This window comes from Solanum pennellii, chromosome 11 (assembly GCF_001406875.1).
Source record: "Solanum pennellii chromosome 11, SPENNV200".
Classification (NCBI taxonomy): Eukaryota; Viridiplantae; Streptophyta; class Magnoliopsida; order Solanales; family Solanaceae; genus Solanum; species Solanum pennellii.
This window is the reverse complement of record NC_028647.1, coordinates 42,472,648-42,495,617: the sequence shown is the minus strand read 5'-3', so window position 1 is coordinate 42,495,617 and position 22,970 is coordinate 42,472,648. Positions and strand designations below refer to the sequence as shown.

General features: G+C 33.8%; 1 protein-coding gene across 2 annotated transcripts; it reads left to right on the top strand.

Moving 5' to 3' along the window:
* Positions 1-12,953: 12,953 nt before the first annotated feature.
* LOC107003311 lies at positions 12,954-18,012 on the top strand. Of its 2 annotated transcripts, XM_015201617.2 has the most exons (3): positions 12,954-13,393; positions 17,176-17,696; positions 17,778-18,012. In XM_015201617.2, exons 1-3 carry the CDS (start codon positions 13,136-13,138, stop codon positions 17,815-17,817), a joined length of 819 nt encoding a protein of 272 aa, XP_015057103.1. In that variant the 5' UTR covers positions 12,954-13,135; the 3' UTR covers positions 17,818-18,012. The 2 variants fall into 2 exon arrangements, with proteins under 2 accessions (XP_015057103.1, XP_015057102.1); XM_015201616.2 differs by having other exon boundaries at positions 17,176-18,012.
* The last annotated feature ends 4,958 nt before the right edge of the window (positions 18,013-22,970 follow it).

Here is a 22,970-nt window from a genome sequence, read left to right as displayed (position 1 = left end):
AGTATTGAACACCGATATAAGGGCGCGAGTTCATATCAACTCAAGTCTCCATAACCCATGCAGCCAGCATGGACCAAAATGGGTCATACTTTTTAGATGATTCTATATTGGGTTTTAGCATAGACTAGTGGATCCACTTAGTAGTTCAGATTTTATACCAACGACAAGGTATAGAACTGTCCTCGCTTAGGCTAATAGTGATGGTTGTAGGTTAGAGAATCTCTGAGAATCTCCCACAGAAACTCTATTACTTTCATATATATGTAAAGTTGAGTTTATTAATTAAGTGTACAGTGTTATTACAAAGCTTTATATATACATATATTGCATGTGTCTTTACTACTTTATATTGAGTTATGACTTCTTGAGTTGAGCATAGTCAAGGTAAGTTCATTCTTACTCTTTTCAAGCGTAATAGTTGTCGTTTAGCAATCCAAATCGCATACTCGTACATTCAATGTACTAATGCCAGTTATCCTGCATAGTTTCATGATGCAAATGCATGTAACTAGGATCAACACCAGCACCTCGTTGATCCAGTTTGAGCATCCAGAGTTAGTGGTGAGCCTCCTTGCTTCTGGAGGACCCTTTATTGCTTTCAGTATTTCCTTATAGAATGTTGAGGGGTTTGTCCCAAAATTCATCTTAGTAATAGTAAAGGCTTCATAGACAAAGAGATAGTCAGACAGTCAGTTTGGGTCTCTCTTTAATTTCAAATATACCTATATTGTTTTTTAGACTTAAGTGTCATTTGGACGAGACTATTGGTTAAAGTGTTTTTCATGAGAATATTTCCAGCTTTATATGTGAGTTAAGTCTTCCGCTGAGTTAAGTAAGTCAGGATAAGGTTTTGATCAAGGCCAGCAATGGTCGTTGGGTGCCGGAAATGTCCAGGGTGTAGGCTCCAGGTGTGACAAACTAGGTATCAGCACACAAAGTTCAAGAGTCCTAAGGAGTCTATGACGTCGTGTCTATAAGTTCTTTGTCATCGATGTGAAGCGCGCCACATCGATCATTAGGAGGCTACAACATTTAGGAAATTCTCACTTCTTTCATACTCATTTCATGCGTTAGAGTTAATCTCTAAAAAAATTTCCCTCTAATTCATGTTTGCACGTGTTTTAAATCATCATGCCTTCATGAAGAGCAGTCAGAGGCCGACCAGCCAAAAGGAATGTCGAAGAACCAAAGGTACCTAATGCACCGAATGTGAAACATCAAGGAGAAATCATGAACGCTGAATACCACGAGGCTTGAGTCAAGTTGTGACCAACCAAGTCAGGCAACAGAGAAGAGCTTGACAGGAAGAGGCTGACACCTCGAGGATTCATGAGTTCCTAAGAATGAATCCTTCCAGCTTCACTGGTTCAAGAGCCATTGAGGATCTAGAAAACTTTATGGAAAATTAAAGAAGGTCTTTGACTTGATGCATGTCGTAGATGCTGAGACAGTTGAACTAGACGCATATCAACTAAAGAATTTGGCTAGGACTTGGTTTGATTAGTGAAAGGAGAACAGAGATGAGGACGCACTATATCCAAGTTGGGCTTGCTTTGAAGAAGCCTTCTTGGGGCGTTTCTTCCCAGAGAACTGAAGGAAGAAAAGGTGCGGGAGTTCCTTACTTTCAAACAGGACTCCTTGAGTGTTCATGAGAATGGGTTAAATTTTACCAAACTCTCTCACTATGCTCCGGAGATGGTTAAGGATATGAGAAGCAGGATGAGTCTGTTTGTTGCTGGCCTGGGTCGTGCTTCAAGCAAAGAGGGTAGGGCTACAATGTTGATTGGGGACATGCATATTTCGAGGTTAATGGTCTATAGCAACAAGTTTAAGATAAGTAGTTGAGGGATAGAAAGGAGTACAGGAACAAGAAATCTAAGACTGGAATGAATCTGGTCAATAGAAGAGTGGTTCAAGTCGACCACATTTTCATAAACAAAAAAGTCATGCACCATCATTTGCTAGTGCACCTGCACCCAGAAATAGAGGTGAGTATAATGGCCAGAATTCATAGAACTTTAAGGCTAGACCAACCCAATCCCAAGGCAGTGTGTCATAAGGAGGTAGTTGGGCTCCTACTGTGGTAGGTGTGGAGAAATCGTGCTGGTAAGTATCGTGATGGCAGTCGGGTTATTTCAAATGCAGTTAAGAGGGACACTACATGAAAGAGTGTCCCAAGAATAAGCAGGGAGGTGGAAATCCAGGAAATAGAGCCCAATCTTTATCAGTTGATCCACTAGATAGGGTTGCACCAAGAGGATCCAATTCTAGTGCTAGCGGAGGGGCAAACCGTTCAATGCAATCACTAGCCTCCAAGGGCAAGATAACTCCCCAGATGTTGTCACGAGTATGATCAAAGTATTTACTTTTGATGTTTATGCTTTGTTAGCCCCCAGGAGCAAGTTTATATTTTATAACTCCTTATGTTGCAAATCAATTTGAGATTCTTCCTGAAAAACTTTGTGAACCCTTCTGTGTTTCTACATCTGTTCGGGAGTCTATTCTAGCGGGAAGAGTATATCATGATTGTCCTTTTTCCATCAATCACAATAAGACCATGATTTATATAGTAGAACTAGACATGGTATATTTTGATGTCATTCTAGGTATGGACTGGCTTCATGCCTGTTATGCATCAATAGATTGTAGAACTCGAGTTATCAAGTTTCAGATCCCTAATGAGCCAGTCATAGAGTAGAGTTGTAGCTCCATTGCCTAAGGTCGTTTCATTTCGTACCTTAAGATGAGAAAGTTAGTTTTAAAGGGGTGTATCTATCACTTATTCCAAGATAATGACTCAAGTGCTGAGTTATCTTTCCCTTCAGTTAGTTTCTATAGTGAAAGAGTTCCTAAAAGTCTTTCATGATGATTTAACAGAAGTAGACTTCGGCATAGACATCATCCAGATACTCGTCTTATCTCTATTCCGCCATACAGAATGGCACCAGCAGAATTAAAAGAGATAAAAGAACAATTGAACGATTTGCTAGATAAAGGCTTCATTCGACCAAGTGTCTCACCTAGGGGCGCTCAAATCTTGTCTGTAAGGAAAAAAGATGGTTCCCTTAAGATGTGTATAGACCACCGCCAATTGAATGAGGTGACCATCAAGAATAAATATCCTCCTCCAAGGATATATGATCTTTTTGACCAGCTTCCGGATGCTTCTTGCTTCTCAAAAATGATCTTGGATCAGGCTACCATCAGTTGAAAATTAAGGAATGTGACATTCCAAAGACAACTTTTAGAACAAGATATGGGCATTATGAGTTTTTAGTTATGTCCTTTCATTTGAAAAATGCACCAGCAGCATTCATGGATCTTATGAACATTCTTCAAACCTTATTTAGATCTGTTTGTCATCGTCTTCATTAATGACATACTGGTTTATTCAAGCAATGAAGAAGATCATGCTAGTCACCTCAGGATTGTTCTGCAGACTTTGAAAGATAAGGAGCTATGTGAAAAGTTCTTTAAGTGTGAGTTTTGGCTTAAGTCTGTAGCATTCATGGGCCACATTGTTTCTGGTGATGGAATTAGAGTTGATGCCCAAAAGATAGAAGCAGTTCAGAGTAGGCCTATACCCATATCTCCAACAGATATAAGGAGCTTTTTGGGTTTGGCTGGCTATTATAGGAGGTTCATAGAAGGTTTATCATCTATCTCGTCTCCTTTGACCAAGCTAACTTAGAAGAAATTCAAGTTCAATGGTCTGAAGCTTGTGAGAAAAGATTTAATAATTGAAAAAGAGTTTGACTACTGGTCCAGTTTTGACCTTACCAGAGAGTACTCAAGGTTTTGTAGTGTAATGTGATGCATCGAGGTTGGTTTGTGTTGTGTGTTAATGTATAATGGTAAGGTTATAGCTTATGCCTCCATACTTTGAAGGTTCATAAAAAGAATTATCCAACTCATGACTTAGAATTGGCTGCAGTAGTGTTTGCTTTGAAGATATGGCGTCACTACTTCTATAGTGTTCATGTTGACATATTTATGGATCAAAAAGCCTCCAAAATATTTTCACTTAGAAGGAGCTAAATCTCAGACAAAGGAGGTGGTTAGAATTACTCAAGGATTATTATATGAGTATTCTTAACCACCCAGGTAAGACTAATGTGGTTGTTGATGCCTTAAGCAGGTTATCTATGGGGAGTACCGCCCATGTTGAAGAAGAAAAGAGGAAGTTAGATGAAGATGTGCACAGACTTGCAAGTCTGGGAGTCAGACTTATGGATTCCATAGAAGGAGGGATAGTGGTGACTAATGGGGCTCAATCATCACTAGTGTCAAAGGTGAAAGATAAACAAGACCGCATTTTGCTTGACTTGAAGGGAAATGTTCATAAGCAAAAAATATTGGCTTTTGAACAAGGGGGAGATGGTGTACTTAAGTACTAAGGTAAATTTTGTGTACCTAGGGTGGATGGACTCCAATAGAGGATTCTGGATGAGGATCATAGCTCTAGATATTCCATTCATCCGATTTCCACTAAGATGCATCGTGATTTGAGAGCGGTATATTGGTGAGAAGGCATGAAGAAAGATATTGCTGAGTTTGTTGCTAAGTGTCAGAATTGCCAATAAGTCATTGTAGAGCACCAGAGGCCTGTAAGGTTTGCTCAAACTATATAAATTCTAGAATGGAAGTGGGAGATGATTAATATGGACTTTATCACAAGCTTGTCAAGATCTCACAGGCAACATGATTTTATTTGGGTGATTGTCAATAGAATGACAAACTCAGCCTTTTTCTTGTCGATAAAGACTAAATAATCTCCCGAGCATTATGATAAGTCACACCTTCAAGAGGTGGTGATAATTCATGGAGTTTCTGTCTCCATCATTTCAGATAAAGGTGCTCAATTCTGGAAATCATTCCAGAAAGGTTTGGGTTCAAAGGTGAACTTAAGCAGTGTTTTTCATCCTCAGACAAATGGACAAGCAAAGCATATTATCCAGACCTTAGAAGATATGTTGATAGCTTTTGTGATTGGCTTCAAAAGAAATTGGTATGATCACATACCTCTCATTGAGTTCGCTTAAAAACACAATTACCATTCGAGCATCCAAATAGCTCCATACGAGTCTCTTTATGGGAGAAGATGTAGATCTCCTATTGGGTGGTTCAAAGTTGGTGAAGCAGGATTAATATGACCAGATCTAGTTCACCAAGCTATGGAGAAGGTTAAAGTGATTCAAGAGAGATTAAGAACGGTACAGAGTCGTCAAAAGTCCTGCACAGATGTTATGAGAAGACCGTTAGAGTTTGAGGTGGATGATCGGGTATATTTGAAAGTTTCACCTATGAAGGATGTTATGAGGTTTAGTAATAAGGGAAAACTTAGTCCCAGGTATATTGGACCTTACAGAATCTCCAAGAGATTTGGCAATATAGCTTATGAGTTGGAGTTACCCCAAGAGTTAGAAGTGGTTCATCCGTTATTTCATGTGTCTATGCTGAAGAAGTGCTTGGGTGATCCTTCATTGATTACACCAATTGAGAATGTTGGGATTAAGGATGGTCTATCTTATTAAGAGATTCTAGTTTAAATTTTGGATCATCAAGTTCGCAGTTGAGAACTAAGGAAGTTGCATCAGTCAAGGTCCTTTGGAGGAACCAATTTGTTGAAGAAGCAACATGGAAAGCTGAGGAGGATATGAAGAGGAGATATCAACATCTCTTTGATTGCGGAGAGAATGCAGATCAAGGTACTAAATTCTCTTCTTATCACTTTATAAGATTATGTGCAACTATGTATTACTTGCTTTTGTAAGTTGAGTGTTGAAATAATGTTACTACCCTTAGCTTAGTGAAAGAGTTCTTATTTGAGGTTAAATGCTCCCAAGGGGGATATATTATAACATCTCGTAACTTGAAATAACTAAGAATAAGCTAAGAAATCAAGAATAATCCTTTTTGAAAATAAACAGGGAAATTTGGAAAATTTCCTAATTTAAAATGTGAGTTTTGGTAACTTTCAAACGGCCATAACTCCCAGCTCAGGAGGAGTTAGGGTGATTTCTTTATATTGTTAAAAATTCCTTGGGGAAGTCTTTCCAACGGCACTGATTATTCTCGATGTCTTATGAGGGAGATATGTCGTTTGGAAGTTGGGTTGTTGGACAGAGGAAAGTCCAATCCGGAATTATGTAATGGTAAAGTAGTTTTTTCACCATAGTATTTCCTTATTCGTTTTAAGGGTTTATTAGGGGTAAAACCAAGTTCTAATTAAGTTTTAGAAAAGTTGGGAACGCCTAGGGCTTGGGAGAAGAGAGAAGAGAAGATGAAGAACAAGAATTCTTCAAGAACGTTAAGGTTTTGCTAGTGGAATTTGTCGTGGATGATCCCTGTCGAGGTATGTGAGATCTTTCTGTTGGATTCGTTCACCCACCAATATGTTTAATTTAGAAAGTTTTGTATTTATTGAACGATGAATCCTGAAGTCCTTGATGAACAATTATTGAAATCTTATTGGTAGAGATGTAGAGTACCTTTAGTGATTTTCATTCGTGTTTTCGGTATATTTTATGAGTCTAAACTATTGGGTATTGAGGATATTAGTGATCCTAAGTTCTTGGGGGAAGATCCATGGGAGTTTAGAAGGTTTAAAATTGAAAATCGGAGAAGAAAAGTCGGAAATCCCGTATGACAAGCCCAGGAGCATCGCGCCTGCCATAGCCCCTCAGGACAGTCTCTAGCGCCCCACGTCTCTTAGAGCGCCAGGGTCTCCTAGGGTTCCTATTTTCCCCCCATATTTTCGTCCGAGTTCCTAAGTGATGTACCTATAAATTCTAGTTGATTCCAACACTCAAAAGTACATCTAAACATCATGAAATTATCCACTAACATGAGATCATGTTCCATGATCCATAATCCAATTCAAGAAAAATTAAGAACAATGTCAAAGAAGTTAAGAGTCAAGTCTAAAAGTTGAGAAGCAAGTCAAAGTATGTTCTTAAAGTTTTCAAGAGTCTTAAACAAACATTTTTACTTTGTTTTAAGGCTCAAGCTACAAGTTGAGAAAAGAGTAAAGAGTTGAGTCTAAATCTCAAAAGTTATAAGGATACTAAGTATTACCTAGAGTTAAGTTTCAAATAAAGCAAAGAGCAAAGAGTGAGTTCATTTCTCAAAAGCTATAAGGGAACTAAGTAGTCCCTAAGAGTTACAAATGTTTTCACATTTTGAGAAAGAGAAGAAGCTAGACTTCCACAGAGCCTTTGGCTAGTTTTAGAAAAAGGGAACTATGATTTCAAGAAACCTTAAAGATAAGTTTGAGCAATTACATCAAACCAGAGAAGAAGTTGTTTTAAAAACATATGAACTAAGTATTTTGAGAGTAGTATTAAGCACCGATATGGGGGTGCGAGTTCATATCAACTCAAGTCTCCATAACCCATGTAGCCATCATGGACAGATAAAGGGTCATGCTTTTTATATGATTCGTTAGTGCTTTTTAGCATAGACTAGTGGATCCACTTAGTAGTTCAGGTTCTATATCGGCGGCAAGGTATAGAGCGGTCCTCTTGCAACGTGAGGTAAGATGTTGTGCCATCGCTTAGGCTCATAGTAATGGTTGTCGATTAGAAAATTTCCTTTAGAAACTATATTACTTTCATATATATGTAAAGTTGAGTTTATTATTGCATTACCTTTAATGAACTAAGTGTTTACACTGTTATTACAAAGTTTAATATAAATATTGCATGTGTCTCTACTACTTTATAGTGAGTTATGACTTCTTGAGTTGAGAAGAGTCAAGATAAGTTCATTCTTACTCTTTTCAGAGCTAAGGTAAGTTCATTCTTACTACTTTCAAGCATAATAGTTATTGTTTAGCATTCCAAATCGCATACTCGTACATTTGACGTACTGATGCCAGTTGGTCTGCATCATGAAGGTAACCAGAATCAGCAACCAACGCCTTGTTGATCCAGTTTGAGCAGCCAGAGTTAGTGGTGAGCCTCCTTGCTTCAGGGATACCCTTTAATTCTTTCAGTATTTCCTTATAGAATGTTGAGGGTTTTTTCTAATCATTCATCATAGTAGTAGTAGAGGCTTCATAGACAAATAGATAGTCAGACAGTTAGTTCGGGTCTCTCTTTAATTTCAGATATACGTATATTGTTTTTGAGACTTAAGTGTCATTTGGCCGAGACTATTATTTAAAGTGTTTTTCATAAGAATGTTTCCAGCTTTATATTTAAGTTAAGTCTTCCGCTGAGTTAAGTAAGTCAGGTCAAGAGTTTCCTCAAGGATAGCTATGGTCGTTGGGTGCCGGTCACATCCAGGGTATAGGCTCCGAGCGTAACACTTAGCACCAAGTTGAACTAGGATTCAACATACCCTCATGGTCCCACAACTATGTACCCACGTAAGATTGTAAGTCCCCTCTACTGGGCATCATTATTTATGATCAGGCCACAATCATGCCCTTATACCCCTGGCAAGGTATATTGGATCCTCTCGATGGGACGTATATATTGGACTCCACGTTTAGCTCACGTGATTTATTTCAATTAATAGTAGCTCCCACAGTCAGACTCTTCGTGTATTGACCAGATTTTCAGCATTTACTTCAGCATACATTTCAGTATGTTATCTTCATGATTAGTACTTTGTCATTGCATTCAATGTATCTTTCAGTTATACTTACTAAATATTTTTTTCTTTGCTCAGATGATATTATTGCTCGGTTATGCATTGTTTAGCTTATATATGTTGTTCAGCCTAGAATATCTATATCCTGCACGCTTGTTACATTTTAAGTAGTGACGCATGTGTTGGTGCTACATCTTTTCATGATGTAGTTCACACACTCAGCATTCACATCACTCTTAGTTCAATTCCCCATTCAACTTTAGAAGCTTCAATAAAGAGTCCTCGTACTTCGAGGACAATAAATATGCTTTTATTTCAGTCTTTACTTTCAGTTTTTAGTTTTGTTAGAGTTAGCTGGGGGCATGTCCCAGTTGCTCAACTCAGTTAGAGACTTTTCAGACATAGTAGTAGATTCAACTCAAGTTGTTAAGTGTTTTTTCAGTCATCACTAAGCTCTTATTATTATGTCTTGTATATCATACTAGTTGGGTTTTTCCCATTTTAGATATATGCATTGTTTTATCTTCCCCATAGTACATGTTTTACTTAGTCATTTTCAATATGCTTGATATATGTCAAACTCAGGGTTAGATTGGGGTCATTATTATCTTAGGTGTCGTGTTACATCTAGGGGGTAGCCTCAATCGTGACAGTGCATATATATGGTGATTTAATTAGATCGAATGAGAAAATATAGGTGTGATTTTCATAAACCCAATTTAACAATTAGATTGAAACAATACTCTGAATTTTAAATATGATTTCTCAGTAGAACACTATACTTGTTTTGTTGTAGAAATGGAGGACCGAGATGAAGAAGAAGATTGCAGAGCAGTTATTAATAAAGAGTAGAGGAACTGATTACAAATTCTGCATTGCGTTTAACTCTATGAAGAACATAAATTCTTTTTCATAGTTTCAACTTGTCGGTCTTCTCAAAGTCGGACACCCACCGTGTGAGAAGTTACATATAGAAGCAAACATTGAACTTGGCCATATCCTTGTTCTTCTTGATCTTTGAAGTTTTTGCATCTATCATTTGATTTGTCACAAGAAATTACATGATCTAGTGCATTTGCTTCGCATTTTTGGGAGGGGAAAGTGGTGCTAATGAGGGAAACCGATGAACTGAAAGAGTTGTTTGGCGATTTAATTGTTATTCATTTGTTTTTTTAATATTATTTAGGTTAAAATAGATAATTGGATAATTTCAATTGAAATTCGGATAATTTTGTTGTTTTACGATCTTCATCCATAGAGATGCATGTACAATAAGTTTGTAAAGGTAGCGGTAAGACCAACTTTATTTTAACAGCAAGGGTATAGTCAGCCAATAAACCAATGTTAAGAGGTATTTTGGACCGTTTTCCCTTTTCTAAATTAGACACTAGTATTATTGGACAACTACTTTTAGTATAAATGTATAACTATTATTGGATAGAGGGAGTACAAAACTGATTTTAAAAACGTTACACGTTTTTAATATCATAAATCATTTTCTTTCTCTCTCCATGCCTCAAATTCAAGGGGAAAACACAAATCCCCCCTCCCCGAATTTATTCCGAAAAGTCAATTACACGCTTATACTATTGTGAAAACCTATTGCACACCTAATCTTATTCAAAGTAATATTAATACCCCTTAGAAGGTGACATGACACAAAATATCTTCACCTTCCTTAAGGTACGTGAGAACAAGAAAATTTATGTTAAAATGATAAGTTTAAACATGTTGCACTATTTTAGTGATCAATTATATAATTACGTATTATAATTTTTAAAATATTAATTATGTCATCTTTTTATTTTTTTTATTTTTATTGGTTACCCAATATCTCTAAGAGTGTGTTTGGTATGAAGGAAAATATTTTTAGAAAATGTTTTCCAATGTTTTGAAAAATGTTTTCCAAATCAACTCATTTTTCTCAAAATTAAGGAAAATGACTTCCCTTCAAAAATTAAGGAAAACATTTAACATAACTCTCCTCCAATTTCAAATTGCAATTTTTTTTGGGAAAAACATCAATTTTTAAAAAATATTTTCAATGTCATAAATTATTCTCTACTCTAGTAAAAATAAAATATGTCTCTCAAAAATATTTTTCATTCATAAATCAAACACTAAAAATCATTTTCGAAAAATATTTTCTACTCACCAACCAAACATGAGAAAATAAGTCCAAAATCTACTTGTTTTCCAGGAAAACATTTTTTAGGAAAACATTTTCCATGAAAAACATTTTCCTCCATACCAAACACACCCTAAAGCTTTTACATTTTAAAATTCTTTATAAATTTTTTCGTTACTATTGATGATTTTTTTTTAATATCCAACACTTTATCTTAAAAAAAGGAATTGTAAATAGAAGTAAAAAACAGTGGGATGATATTGATTTCCACCGGAAAGTTAATGATTTTAACGTAAGATTCATGATTTTTATTCGAACTCGCTCGGGGATTCACTGGAGAAGAACACCGAAAAAATTATGAGAAAGATAATGAGTAAGAAAGATAATGAGTACTTCTATTGAAAATCCTATGATTTATGCATAAAATTCATGTTTCATTGCCTACATTTTTAAAAAGAATCATGGAAGAAAATAATTTCTTATCTTTGTCTTCTTTATTCTCGCCGGAGTACCACCACAATCATCACAATTTTATTTTGTTGCAAGTCATCAATGACATACTAAATTTTACAAACAAAGAATACTAGTGAAATGCTTGATTTTTATCCATAATTATCAAGATTTCAAAAGAACTTTTATAGATCTGAAAGTTGTTATTGTTTCGCCGATAACAATAATATTGCCCACCACCTATCACCGCCGCCAACATCACCAAACTTCATAATCGTCTTATGTCTCATATGCTCTCTTCAAATTTCTTATTTTTCCTTCAATTTATGAATAATGAGTAAGAAAGAAAAATGGATTTTAAGATGAAAGAAATGTAAGGTGGGAGGAGGAAGAAAGCAAAGATTTATACTTTTTGTGAAAGTCGGTGTGTGGTCATGCGATACCATATTACGATATGGTATCATGAGATGGAATCGGCGTTTGGACATGCGATTTTATGCTGATTCCATCTCATGATTCCATATCATGAGATGTGATTTCATATTCTCCAAAAACCATGATATGGAATTATATGGGAATACCATATTATGATTTGAGAATTTTTAATACAAAAATTGATCCATAAGTTCATATTTTGTTAAAACATCCCCATATTTATATCTATTAACCATTTGTTTCACATGTAAATAAAATTTATAATCACATCATTACTTTTTAAAATGTATTATTCTCACAGACATAAAATTTATTATTCTCTCCAACATTTTAGTCACTTTAACTCACACTTCACGAGTGTTGAGTAATAAATTTTTGAAGAGCACGTGAAAGGTGTTTCATTTTTACTCAAATATATTGATGAAACAATTACTTAAGTGGAGAACAAATAGCTTTGTAATAATTTATTATGCGATTTTATAATTTTTTGTTTATTTTATAAGATTGAATTAACAATTGGGACTATTTTAATAGTTTTAGAACTTATGAGATTTTTATGTTTATGAGAAGATATACAACAACAAAAATTCATATCGTATATCCAAATAAAACTTCAAGTTCACCTCATAATTTCATATCATGATACCATATCATGATTCCGTACCATAATACCATTTTTAATGGTCAAACGGGCCCAATACTAAACAAAAATGGTTTAAAAATTTAAATAATCTTATTTACGTGTCAAAATACGTGTATAACACAATTTCACACAAAAATTGGTATTGTCTTCGGAAGAGGGTATTAATTTCACTTTAAACAAGATTGAGTGTGTAATAGATCATCATGATAGTTTAAATGTGTAACTGACTTTTCCAAACAAATTTAAAAAGAAATTTATGGCTTTTTCTCCGAATTCGACAAACTAGTGAGGTAGATCATGACGATAGTAGCCAGTCCTCTCAATATTTTCAGTATCTTAGACACCATAGATAACTTGTGGTTGTGGTCCATTTACCAAATGCTTTCATTAGATTTTTTTCATTTTGCATTATTAGTGTATGTAGATTAAATCTATTTTTTTAAAAACGATATTGAACATGATTAGTTGATTAGCACAAGCATTGAAAATATTTTACTATAAATAAGTAGTTATGAATTTGATTTGATGTATTATAACTGCTAATACAACATTGATGGATTTGATAAAAAAACATATTGAATTATTGATAGTCTAACTTTATCATTAAAAATGACAGTTACATTAAAAGGTGATTTTTCTTATCAATAAGATAAATCTACATTTAATCCATAAATATCGGTGCGCATATTCCTAATTAAGAGAAATATGCCAAGAAAAATTATACATCTAAATAATGAATGCTAAATTCTTTTATGTATATATAATCCAAATCTTGTCTTACCTCCCCAAAACCACAATTGATATCTATTTTCTTTTTTTTTCTTTTTTTTTTTCTTTTCTTTTATTTTGTTTTTCTTTTCTATGTCTATTACAGGTTGTAAATGACAATTACAAGAAAGATGGAGAATTATGTTGAAGAAAATCAAAATATGGGAGAAGAAAATAAGATCATAAGTAGTTTGTATAATAATATTTTTATACTTACCAATGATGATGAAGAAGGAGGAGGAGGAGGAGGAGGTTACAATGATGAAAATCCATCTACATATATATTTGGTTGTGAGGATGATAATAACAATGACACACAAGTTACCATGGAAAATGCTATCTATTGGGAATCACAAGAAGCCTTGCTTAAGGTATGTTTATATCATCAACTTTTATAAATATTATTATTTATCTTTATGAATTTGCATTAGTTTCATCCTTCATAACAATATTTGAATCATCATATGTTTCTTTTTTTTTTCCTCTTAATAATTAGGTCATTCTTAAAACCTATTTCCCCCCCCTTTGCTCACAAATGATGCAAAGATGATTTTTGAATATCCACATTTACAAAATATTTACTACAACAATTTAATATTCTTAGGGGTATAACATTGAAATGAAATGGTGATAGGACTAATTTTCACCCAACCATATTTGTTCTCAACTATATCGTTTCTGGCAAACAAAAGCTTTTCACCAAAAACAATTTCATTTTGATCATGAAAACATAGGTCCTACTTCTTTCCAAATTTTGCCATATTGAAGGGGGCAAAAAGATACTCCATTTTTATTCTGTTTTAAAAATAAATCTTTATAAATTCTACTTTCTAGTTTTTTCAAATCAAATTAAAATTAGATAAACAGATTAGAACGAAATCCAATAAGAAATTTCTAGCTCTTTATTTAAATCTTCTCTACCAAAGAACAAATACCTTTTTTCACTTTTTGATTGGGACAAAAACTACAATTGAATCATTTCACAGGTCTCAATTCTTCTTCAAATAAATAGATGAAGAATTATTATCTCACACAGTGATAAGTCAAACTAGAGGAATTGTTTCTCAACAAAATTGCTTTAAACAAAACAATCTCCTTTTTATTTGTTATCTACCATTTTCCCATTAAATATATTTTTCTGTTCCAAAATAAGTATCACATTAGAAAAAAAAATTACTCCAAAAGTAAGTGTTATGTAGGATTCAAGATAAAAGTTGATATATTTTTCAACTATAACCTTACACTTGATCCTTTCTTGGTAACGTTCAACTTTCAAAAAATGATATTTTGAATCTAAGAAAGTAATAAAATACAACAATATTAAAGCCATGTGTGGTGCGGTGCGGTGCAATATTCATAAAGTATATCTTACGTTCTGAAAAAAGAACTTTGATGGGCACGGGAAGTTCTTTTTAAAATAAATAAATAATAAATCCTGATTTGGAAAATATTTTTTTTTCTAGAGAAAGAATTTTTAAAAAAAGTTGGAAAAAAAATAATAATGAAAAATAGGAAAAATAAATTTTATTTTAAATATTTTTAAAGTAATATTTTCTGTTTATTTATTAAACATCATTTTTAAAAAAGTAAGAAATTTACTTTTGTTTAGGGTAACATTTTCTTTTTCTACCAAAAATGTCATATGGTTGTTTTGTAAGGACACATGAATATCTTTTATGGAAGGCAATAATTTGAGATATGGATCCGTTGATCACTCCATTAGTGTGCCCACAATTGAATGGTTAAGGATTTGGGGCTTTATTACGATAATTGTAAACCACTCTTTTGGTCACCACAAATTAAATCCCACTAATATAATTTGTAGGGTCATGTTTTTTCAAAAAGCATAATACTAATAGTGTGTTCTTAAAAATTTGATATTATTTCAGATTTATGTTCTCTCACGATGCAAAAATAGACATGATGACACTTGTCTATTTCCATCAATAAAAGTCATCCTTAATCAAATGAAAAGAATGACAAAGTGAAAAAGAAACAAGAACAAGATAAAAACGAAAACTTATTCATTCTATTATAATCTCAAAACTTGGTTGTCACGTGTACAAGTCACTAATACATAAAGTGCGGAATTAAAAATAAGTACAAGTTTCAATATCTTTGTTTCCCAAATAGAACAAAGCATAAAGTAAAGGAAACAGAGGGTCTGCGCCAGATGACAAACAACTTCCTCATCTTCAACAAGCCTCGGAAATGGAAGAAGAAAAAAGAGAACAATCACATGGTACCGGGCTTGGAATCTACACAAGTGTGGAAGCAAGTAGTGAGTACCAAACAGTACGGTACTCAACAAGCAACCTAATAAACAAAGCAAAACTAGCTAGAAAATGAAAACTCCTTTCATCCCAACCGAACCTCCTCAAACTATAACATGCATAAAAATCACTCCAACCTAACAATGCTACAATACATAGTTCACAAGACTCAACCACTCAGTTCAATAGTCAGAATTCAACAACCAACACGCATCAAGTATGTCAATCACAAGTAGATCAAATCATAATAGCCAACTCTTGCTGGAACCATTTTCCATCGCTACAATATAACTAGGCGGAATCATTTCCCATCGACTTTATGTCACATCACTAGTCAAAATTGTTTTCCATCGATTTTATATCACATCACTAGTCGGAACCTTTTTTTCATCAGCTTATGTAACATCACTAGCTTAAACCATTTCACATTGATTTTTTACCCTACCACTAGTCGAAACCATTTCCATAGACTTTATATCAAATCAATTGTCGGAACCATTTTCCTTCGGTAATATAACTACCTGTAACCATTTCTCATCCATTTTATATTACATGTCTCATCACAATGTACAACAATCAAAATCTCTTAAGTTTTGATGTTAAAACTCATGAATGATCAAAGGAAAGTGAAATTTTAGGGTCACAAAAGCTTATCCAAAAGATTCGCCTTCAAGAATTTTATAAAGCTCAAAATGGAAAACCAATAGCTAAAACATTGAAATTTCAGGCCAAAAACCCCTCTCTGGTATCGTAAAAATAGACTCGGGTTCTCTTAAGCGGTCATCGCTAAAGCTAACAAGAAGTTCACTTTTGCGAACCCCGCAAAATTGGCATTTCTAGCAAAAGTGAAGGCTCATTCACTTTTGCGAAATTCGCTTAAGCAATCAAGTCTTCACTAACGCAAAGCCTGCAAACACCAACAAAACACATCCAAACACAAAACATCGAAGGGACCCTCGAGATTCGTTCAGAACCACATACACACAAATCATATATGCAAACTAACTATCTCGATGTACAAGACTCAACGGAACCTTCTAGACACAAATCTGAGGTTTCCTTGACCCGACATCCGTGAAAGTCACAGAAAACTAACATAACGCCTGTGAAGGCCAAAACAAGTTCTGGACCTCTAAAAATTCAAGCAAGACCTAACTTAAGCCTATAATCATCCCCCAAACTCAAAATTCTTGAAATTTCAATCCGAGCATCCGAACCCCGAATGTTAATCAAAATCAATCCAAAGGCTAAAATTTCACAAATTTTTAACTTATGACCTCAAATCCTCAAAAAGATTTTGAATCTTGAACAAACAAATGTCTTAGATTAACTTTCATATTTCGGGAATGATGGAATCGACAAAATTCTTTTCCAATAATATTGAAAACTCGAAAAGACACCAAAAACCACTTTTTAACAAATGTAGCTTTTCAAACTCAAATCTTACAAAATTCACAACTTTATACTCAAGGTTCGAAACCAGCTTTCAAAACTAAAACATAAATAACTTTGGATCAATATCAGGAGGGGCGATATGGTAAATTTATGACAATTTCCAAAAATGACCAACTGGGTCATTACATGTTCTCCAATTTTGGGTGTGCACAAGTAAAAATTTGAACTTGTATAAAGTTGAATAAGTAGACACATGCATCCTAGTGACATAATACATGGTCACCACATAGGATGTCATGTAAGATGTGAATTGCCTCATAAGACACCAAGTAGGACCTGTGTGTCCGCTTGTTTAATTTACTTGTGCACACACAATGTTAGAATACATAGAAACCAAGTTAGTGATATAATTATGTATCATCTGTGTTTAACATTTTGAAAAGATTATTGAATTAAGATTAGAAATTAACATAATTAATGTGCAGGAAATATTGGAGCAATATAGGTTGATTGGATCAAAAGTACGCAAAGGGATAACAAGAAGTGTAGAAGGAGCTAAAGATGTGGGAATTAATAATGTTATATGTGAATGTTTTAATGGAAAAGTAGACGGACCAATATCATGTGCCAAGTGCTTCAGAAGAAGAGTTGTAGAAGAGTTGTGTGAAAAGGGATTCAATGCTAGCCTTTGTACTTCAAAATGGAACCACACATCGAAGATGCCTGGAGGGAGACACGAATACATACAAGTTATAGCAAGCACGGAGGGAAAAAAGAAGAAGGTTCCGTTGTTGATAGAATTGGAATTCCGAGATGAATTCAAGTTGGCAAAATCGTGCAAAGAATACTCTAAACTCATTACCTTATTGCCTCAGGTTTTTATAGGGAAATCTGAACACTTAAATGCTATCGTTGGTTTGATGTGCGATGCAGCAAAGAGATCAACATCCCAACAAAGGATCCATTTGGCACCATGGAGAAAGAGGAATTTCATGCAGATGAAATGGTCAGCTTATAATTCTGAAAAAAGATTACTACATCACAATCAAATAACTTTAACTAAACTAACTCAACAACTACTCTTTAGGCCTCCTCTTGCTGCTGCTGCTGCTCTCAAAGTTGCTTAAGTTCACTTGTTGCATTAATTTTCCTCCATAAGTCTAGGCTAGCTACTCAATTTGAGATTATGATCAGCTATTATGGTTTGCCAAGTTGTTATGTATTATCTTAGTTTACACTTTATTCTATGGAACATCTATATCTCAAAGTTATGTACTATCGGAACGTCTACAAATCAAACACTACAATTTTACTACTTGAAAGACCTGATTATCCAACTTTATGTTTAGTTGTACATGACTTGTAGTTGCATAACCATTGATGCTGATCTCGCATTCTTCTGCAATGACTTGTTATTCAACTACAAGTCGCTAATTAATATGATACTGGATTCTAATATCATAACTCACGACTGTGTTTTTGGTTCCAAAAACATGGACCATGCACTAGAAAATGACCGTTCAACAGTAAATCCATTGCAGAAGAATGCGATATCAACGCCAACGGTTATGCAAGCACAAAGTCACTAATATGATACTGGATCCTAATATCACAACTCTGAATCTTTATTGAATGAGACCGCGCTCTTACGACATGCTCTGAGGTCAATGCTTGATGTTGTTCCTGCAGAGTCATGCTCAACCAATTTTTTTTGCACGTGTTGCTTGCTGATTTTCCCACGTGTCGTTCCTGATTTTTACCACATACTTATGTTTTGTATTACTAACTGAATCAATCTCACTATTGACAAACATTTTTCAAAAAGATGAGTCAGTAGAAAACATAGCTTCTTTGAACGTATGATGCTCATTCTCATGAAGAAATGTTACAAAATCATATCTGGAGAAAGTAGATGTCTCTTGACATTTCCTATACCTTGGAATTTCTTTATTAAGTACATTCACCTTTGTTTCTTCTCAAGTTTGTTTAAACTCCTCACTAGATATAACTTCTTTGAACGTATGATGCTCTCATGAAGAAATGTTACAAAATCATATCTGAAGGAAGTAGATGTCTCTTGACATTTTCTATACCTTGGAATTTCTTTATTAAGTACATTCACCTTTGTTTCTTCTCAAGTTTGTTTAAACTCCTCATTAGACAATTCAAGTCTAATTTTATACGGATAGATGTGTTTAAAGAATCCAGCGTTGTATGATTCCATTATCATATTATTATGAATTTCTGGATGTTCAAGCTTATGAACGAAAAACTGACATGCTCTGTTGTTTGTAGCATATTCAATAGAAATATAGTTCACCGTGTTAGGTCCGATGTTGATCCTTTTGGAGATGGAAATTTGAACTTTGGCAAGACACCATCACACTTTAAAATATTTTAATTTTGATTCTCTTCCTTTCCGTTTCTCGTGTTTCTTTCTATAAGGTACTATATTGAGTATTCAATTTAATTACCGTAAGGATAGCTTCCTCCAAAAGTTTTGTGGTAAACATGAACTAATAAGTTATAAGGGCATCTCCAACTCAATACTCTATTTTATTCTCTATTTTTTCTGACAATCAACTTCAACCCAATTCTCTATTTTACTCTCTAAAAAGGAAATTTTTTCTCTCCTCAAAATTATATTATTATTTCTATTTCATTCATATTTTCTTATTTCATAATATAAATCATTTATTTCTTTTTTTTCGAAATAATTACTTTATATAATTTTTGATGTGATATAAAATTATATTTTATTCTAAATTTTTAAATAACATAAATTGCAAGAAAATATCATATAATATATAAATTAGGGGACAAATTCAAATAAAAGTGACAAACAATTATATAAACACTCAATTTTCAAAATAATTACGTTGCTTCCATAAATGTTCTATTAATGCACTATGAAGTTTAAAATGAGCATTTTTGTACTTAATTTTTTATGAGTAGCTAAAAATTGTTCAAATCGGAGATTTTCATCTAACATCATTTCTATAATTGGAGTTGAAACCTCTACTAAATCTTGAATTGGTGCATTGAGATCACGTTCATCCTCAATTCATTAAAATTCTGTAAAAATTAATCATAAATTCAAACACATGAGATGCATGTATTAGATTGGCTACATCTGAACAAATAGGACGGCAAAAGGCTAGATAGATATATCAAAGCCAAGGATTTTAGAGATGAAACTAAAATTTTAATGAAAAATTTAGAAATTATAAGTGATCCAAATGTTCGTGATCACCTGCAACAAAAACAACAATGAATATCTGAAAAAAGAAATCACCAATCGCAACCGCAGTCACAATCGCTATCACAACCACAATCACAATAATTGTCGAAATTAGGGCTGGGCGTTCGGTCGATTCGATTCGATGTGTAAATTTCGATTCGGTTTTCGCAAAATGTGAAACCAAACCAAACTGAAATAAATTTGGTTCGATTTGGTTTTTAAAATTTTGGTTTGGTTTATTTCGGTTCGATTTCGATTTAACCAAATTTAATTTGAACAGTTGCCTGTGCCATTTGAAAATTTTTAGTAAATTTAAATAATATGGCTTCATAAATGGTACTCCTCTTTATAAATGGGGATATTAACAGTAAATACAAACAAATGAACCATTCACCACTAATCTATATGCATCTATCTTCAAGATCAGCTAAACATTTCAAACTCAACAAACTGGAGATTATCAGGTCTGTTAAGACACCCAAGATTGTTAACATATTGAAATTTTTGAAGCAAAATTATGTTTCTATTATAAGCAAATATCCATTGCTGGCTATAACGAATTAAATATATGTTGTTACATACTTACATTTACAAGGAATGACCATTAATGTTATCTTATGTTATCTTTTCAGATATTACTTTCAGTTTTTAGTTTTGTTAAAGTTAGATAGGGACTTTTCCTAACAACTCTCTGTGATTAAAGACTTTGACAGACGGTTAGATTTTTGCTTATGTTTCTTATGTGAAGATTCTTCAATTGATATGACAGCTATTGAGACTCGATTCCACTTGTTGGTTTATTCTGTTTTCATATGCTTTCTTAGTGTTATGCTATGTCATGTGGTTAGCTTGGGATTACTCGTAGCTCTAGGCACCATGTCAAGTCATGGAAATAGTCTTGGATTGTGACACTAATTAGTGATGCACATTTGATAAATATGTTCTATACCATGTTAAGGTATAGGGAAGTCCTGCCTATTAGAATTATATGTTGCGAAACATGAGCTCACATGATGCATGTTGGTTGTAAAAAAAACTTCAGTAAAAATACTATTAATTCTATACACTTGAATCATCATGATGATTTATCAGATTTAAAAGCTTATCTCTATTTTCAAATTAAGGTTGTTCAAACTGATTTACCTTTGTAAACATGAAAACAAATTCTCAAATGATATTCATACATTGAATTTAAGATGTCTTTCACATATTTCATTACATTTATGCTTATTGAAAACTTATCAAATACTTATTACATGTTGTCATCCGAAATGATTGTGTTTAGTGTCACCTTATATATTCAGTACATTTCACGTATTGACCGCATACTTTTCTCTGTGTTTCATCCTATTATGATGTAGAGTTAGGCATTCGCTCTCACACTCGTGGCTAGACAAGTTGCAACATTATATTTCCAGTCTACAATTTTTTATCGTCCTCAATTGGGAATTATATAGAGTAGTCAGTAATTAGATTTTACTTTAATATAGTTATTTACTTTAACATAATTTCAACTAAATATCAAACATAAACATTGAATCATGCATTAGAAGACTTAATTGACAATAGTTAATTACAATTGAATGAAACCTATAAAGATTGGATTGAAACCCTAACTTAGACAATTGAATTAGAGTGTTGCAAATTGTAAACTTTGGAGACCCCATGGAAGATGGATTTCATGAGTGAATACCAGCATAACTTAATCCTTTAAGCCCAAAAAAATGGAGGATTGTTGAACTTGAATTGAATCTATCTCCCTCTTCTTCCTTAGTCTGGAGAATATTTGAGGAGGATAAGTTGGTTAGGTTTAGGAGAATGAATTGAAAGTCACTACAATAAAAACAACTTTTAGCGGCAATAAAAGACCTTAATAAAGAGTGCTAAAGTCTTTATCGGTATTTTTTAAGTGTCATTAGATACAATGTCTCGCTAAAACCTTTAGGGACATATACAAAGAGTGTTAATTGCCGCTAAAAATACATATTTAGTGACAATTGCTAATTAATTGCTGCTAAAGCTCATTTTTTATGTAGTGAGTTGGTAATTTGAGGCTTAAAAGCTTTATGTAAGGCTTAGGATAGAAGGCAAAACAACATAGTATTTGATTAAAACAATTAGGAAAAGACCGAAAAGCCCTTTAAAAATAACAAACGGGCTTGACCTACGTTTACTACCTACGAAACATAGAATTTTCTACAGTCCATACTGGTCAGCCGTAGAACAAGTACTGGACCATGGATTCACTTATCTTTTGATGAAACATTTTTGTTGTCCGTTGATACCAACCGTAGAAACCAATTTTAATCTTCAAATTTTCATTAAGTAGGGACTCACCTAAACGAGACCTATCTACGACTCGTACATAATATGACGGATTGTTCTAGTAAATCGTACAAGAAGTACTGAACATGTATTGAAAATTTATTTCCTTCTTCCTACGATTGACACCTATGGCCAGTAGAAGCTTCTACGGTTTGTAGATGGTACCCATAGACACAATGTGCAGTCTAAAAATTTCTTTTCTCTTTTTTCCAAACTCTGAGGTGTTGCAACAACGGCCATATAGTAATTGCAATGGGTCAATAGCAACAAAATCTTTTGGCAATGGTCAAAACAGTTGCACTAGACATTATAGCAACAATTTTGTAATGGTCACTAGTTAGTCTGTTCCAATAGGCCCAATTTCTGGAAGTAGGGATAAAATAGTGTTGTTGATTCAAACGACTCCTCAAAAAGCCCCTTTTAGTTTTGGTCTACAATTCAATTTGGCCTTTACCTTGGCAAGGTAATGGATGAATTTTGCAATGTAAGATATTGTATCATTAAAAGGTTCATGTGATGATTTTCGGTTAGAGAAAGTCCCCAAAACAGTAAAGTACATTATTTTCTACATTGCTACTATTACATAAAATATCCAGTTGTAAAACTTTATTGTTAGAAGTACATATGCATGCTTTACCTTTCAGTTAATTATCCTACGGTGTACTCTTAGATTTATTCTCCAGTTCAACATATAGCTAGTTGTTATGGCAGTCA

What these genes read in the sequence shown, in the direction of transcription:
- LOC107003311 (XM_015201616.2), top strand. Translation starts at nt 13,136, where the DNA reads ATGACAATTACAAGAAAGATGGAGAATTATGTTGAAGAAAATCAAAAT. An exon ending in CACAAGAAGCCTTGCTTAAG is followed by an intron (nt 13,394 to 17,175) that starts GTATGTTTATAT and finishes ATTAATGTGCAG; the next exon opens with GAAATATTGGAGCAATATAG.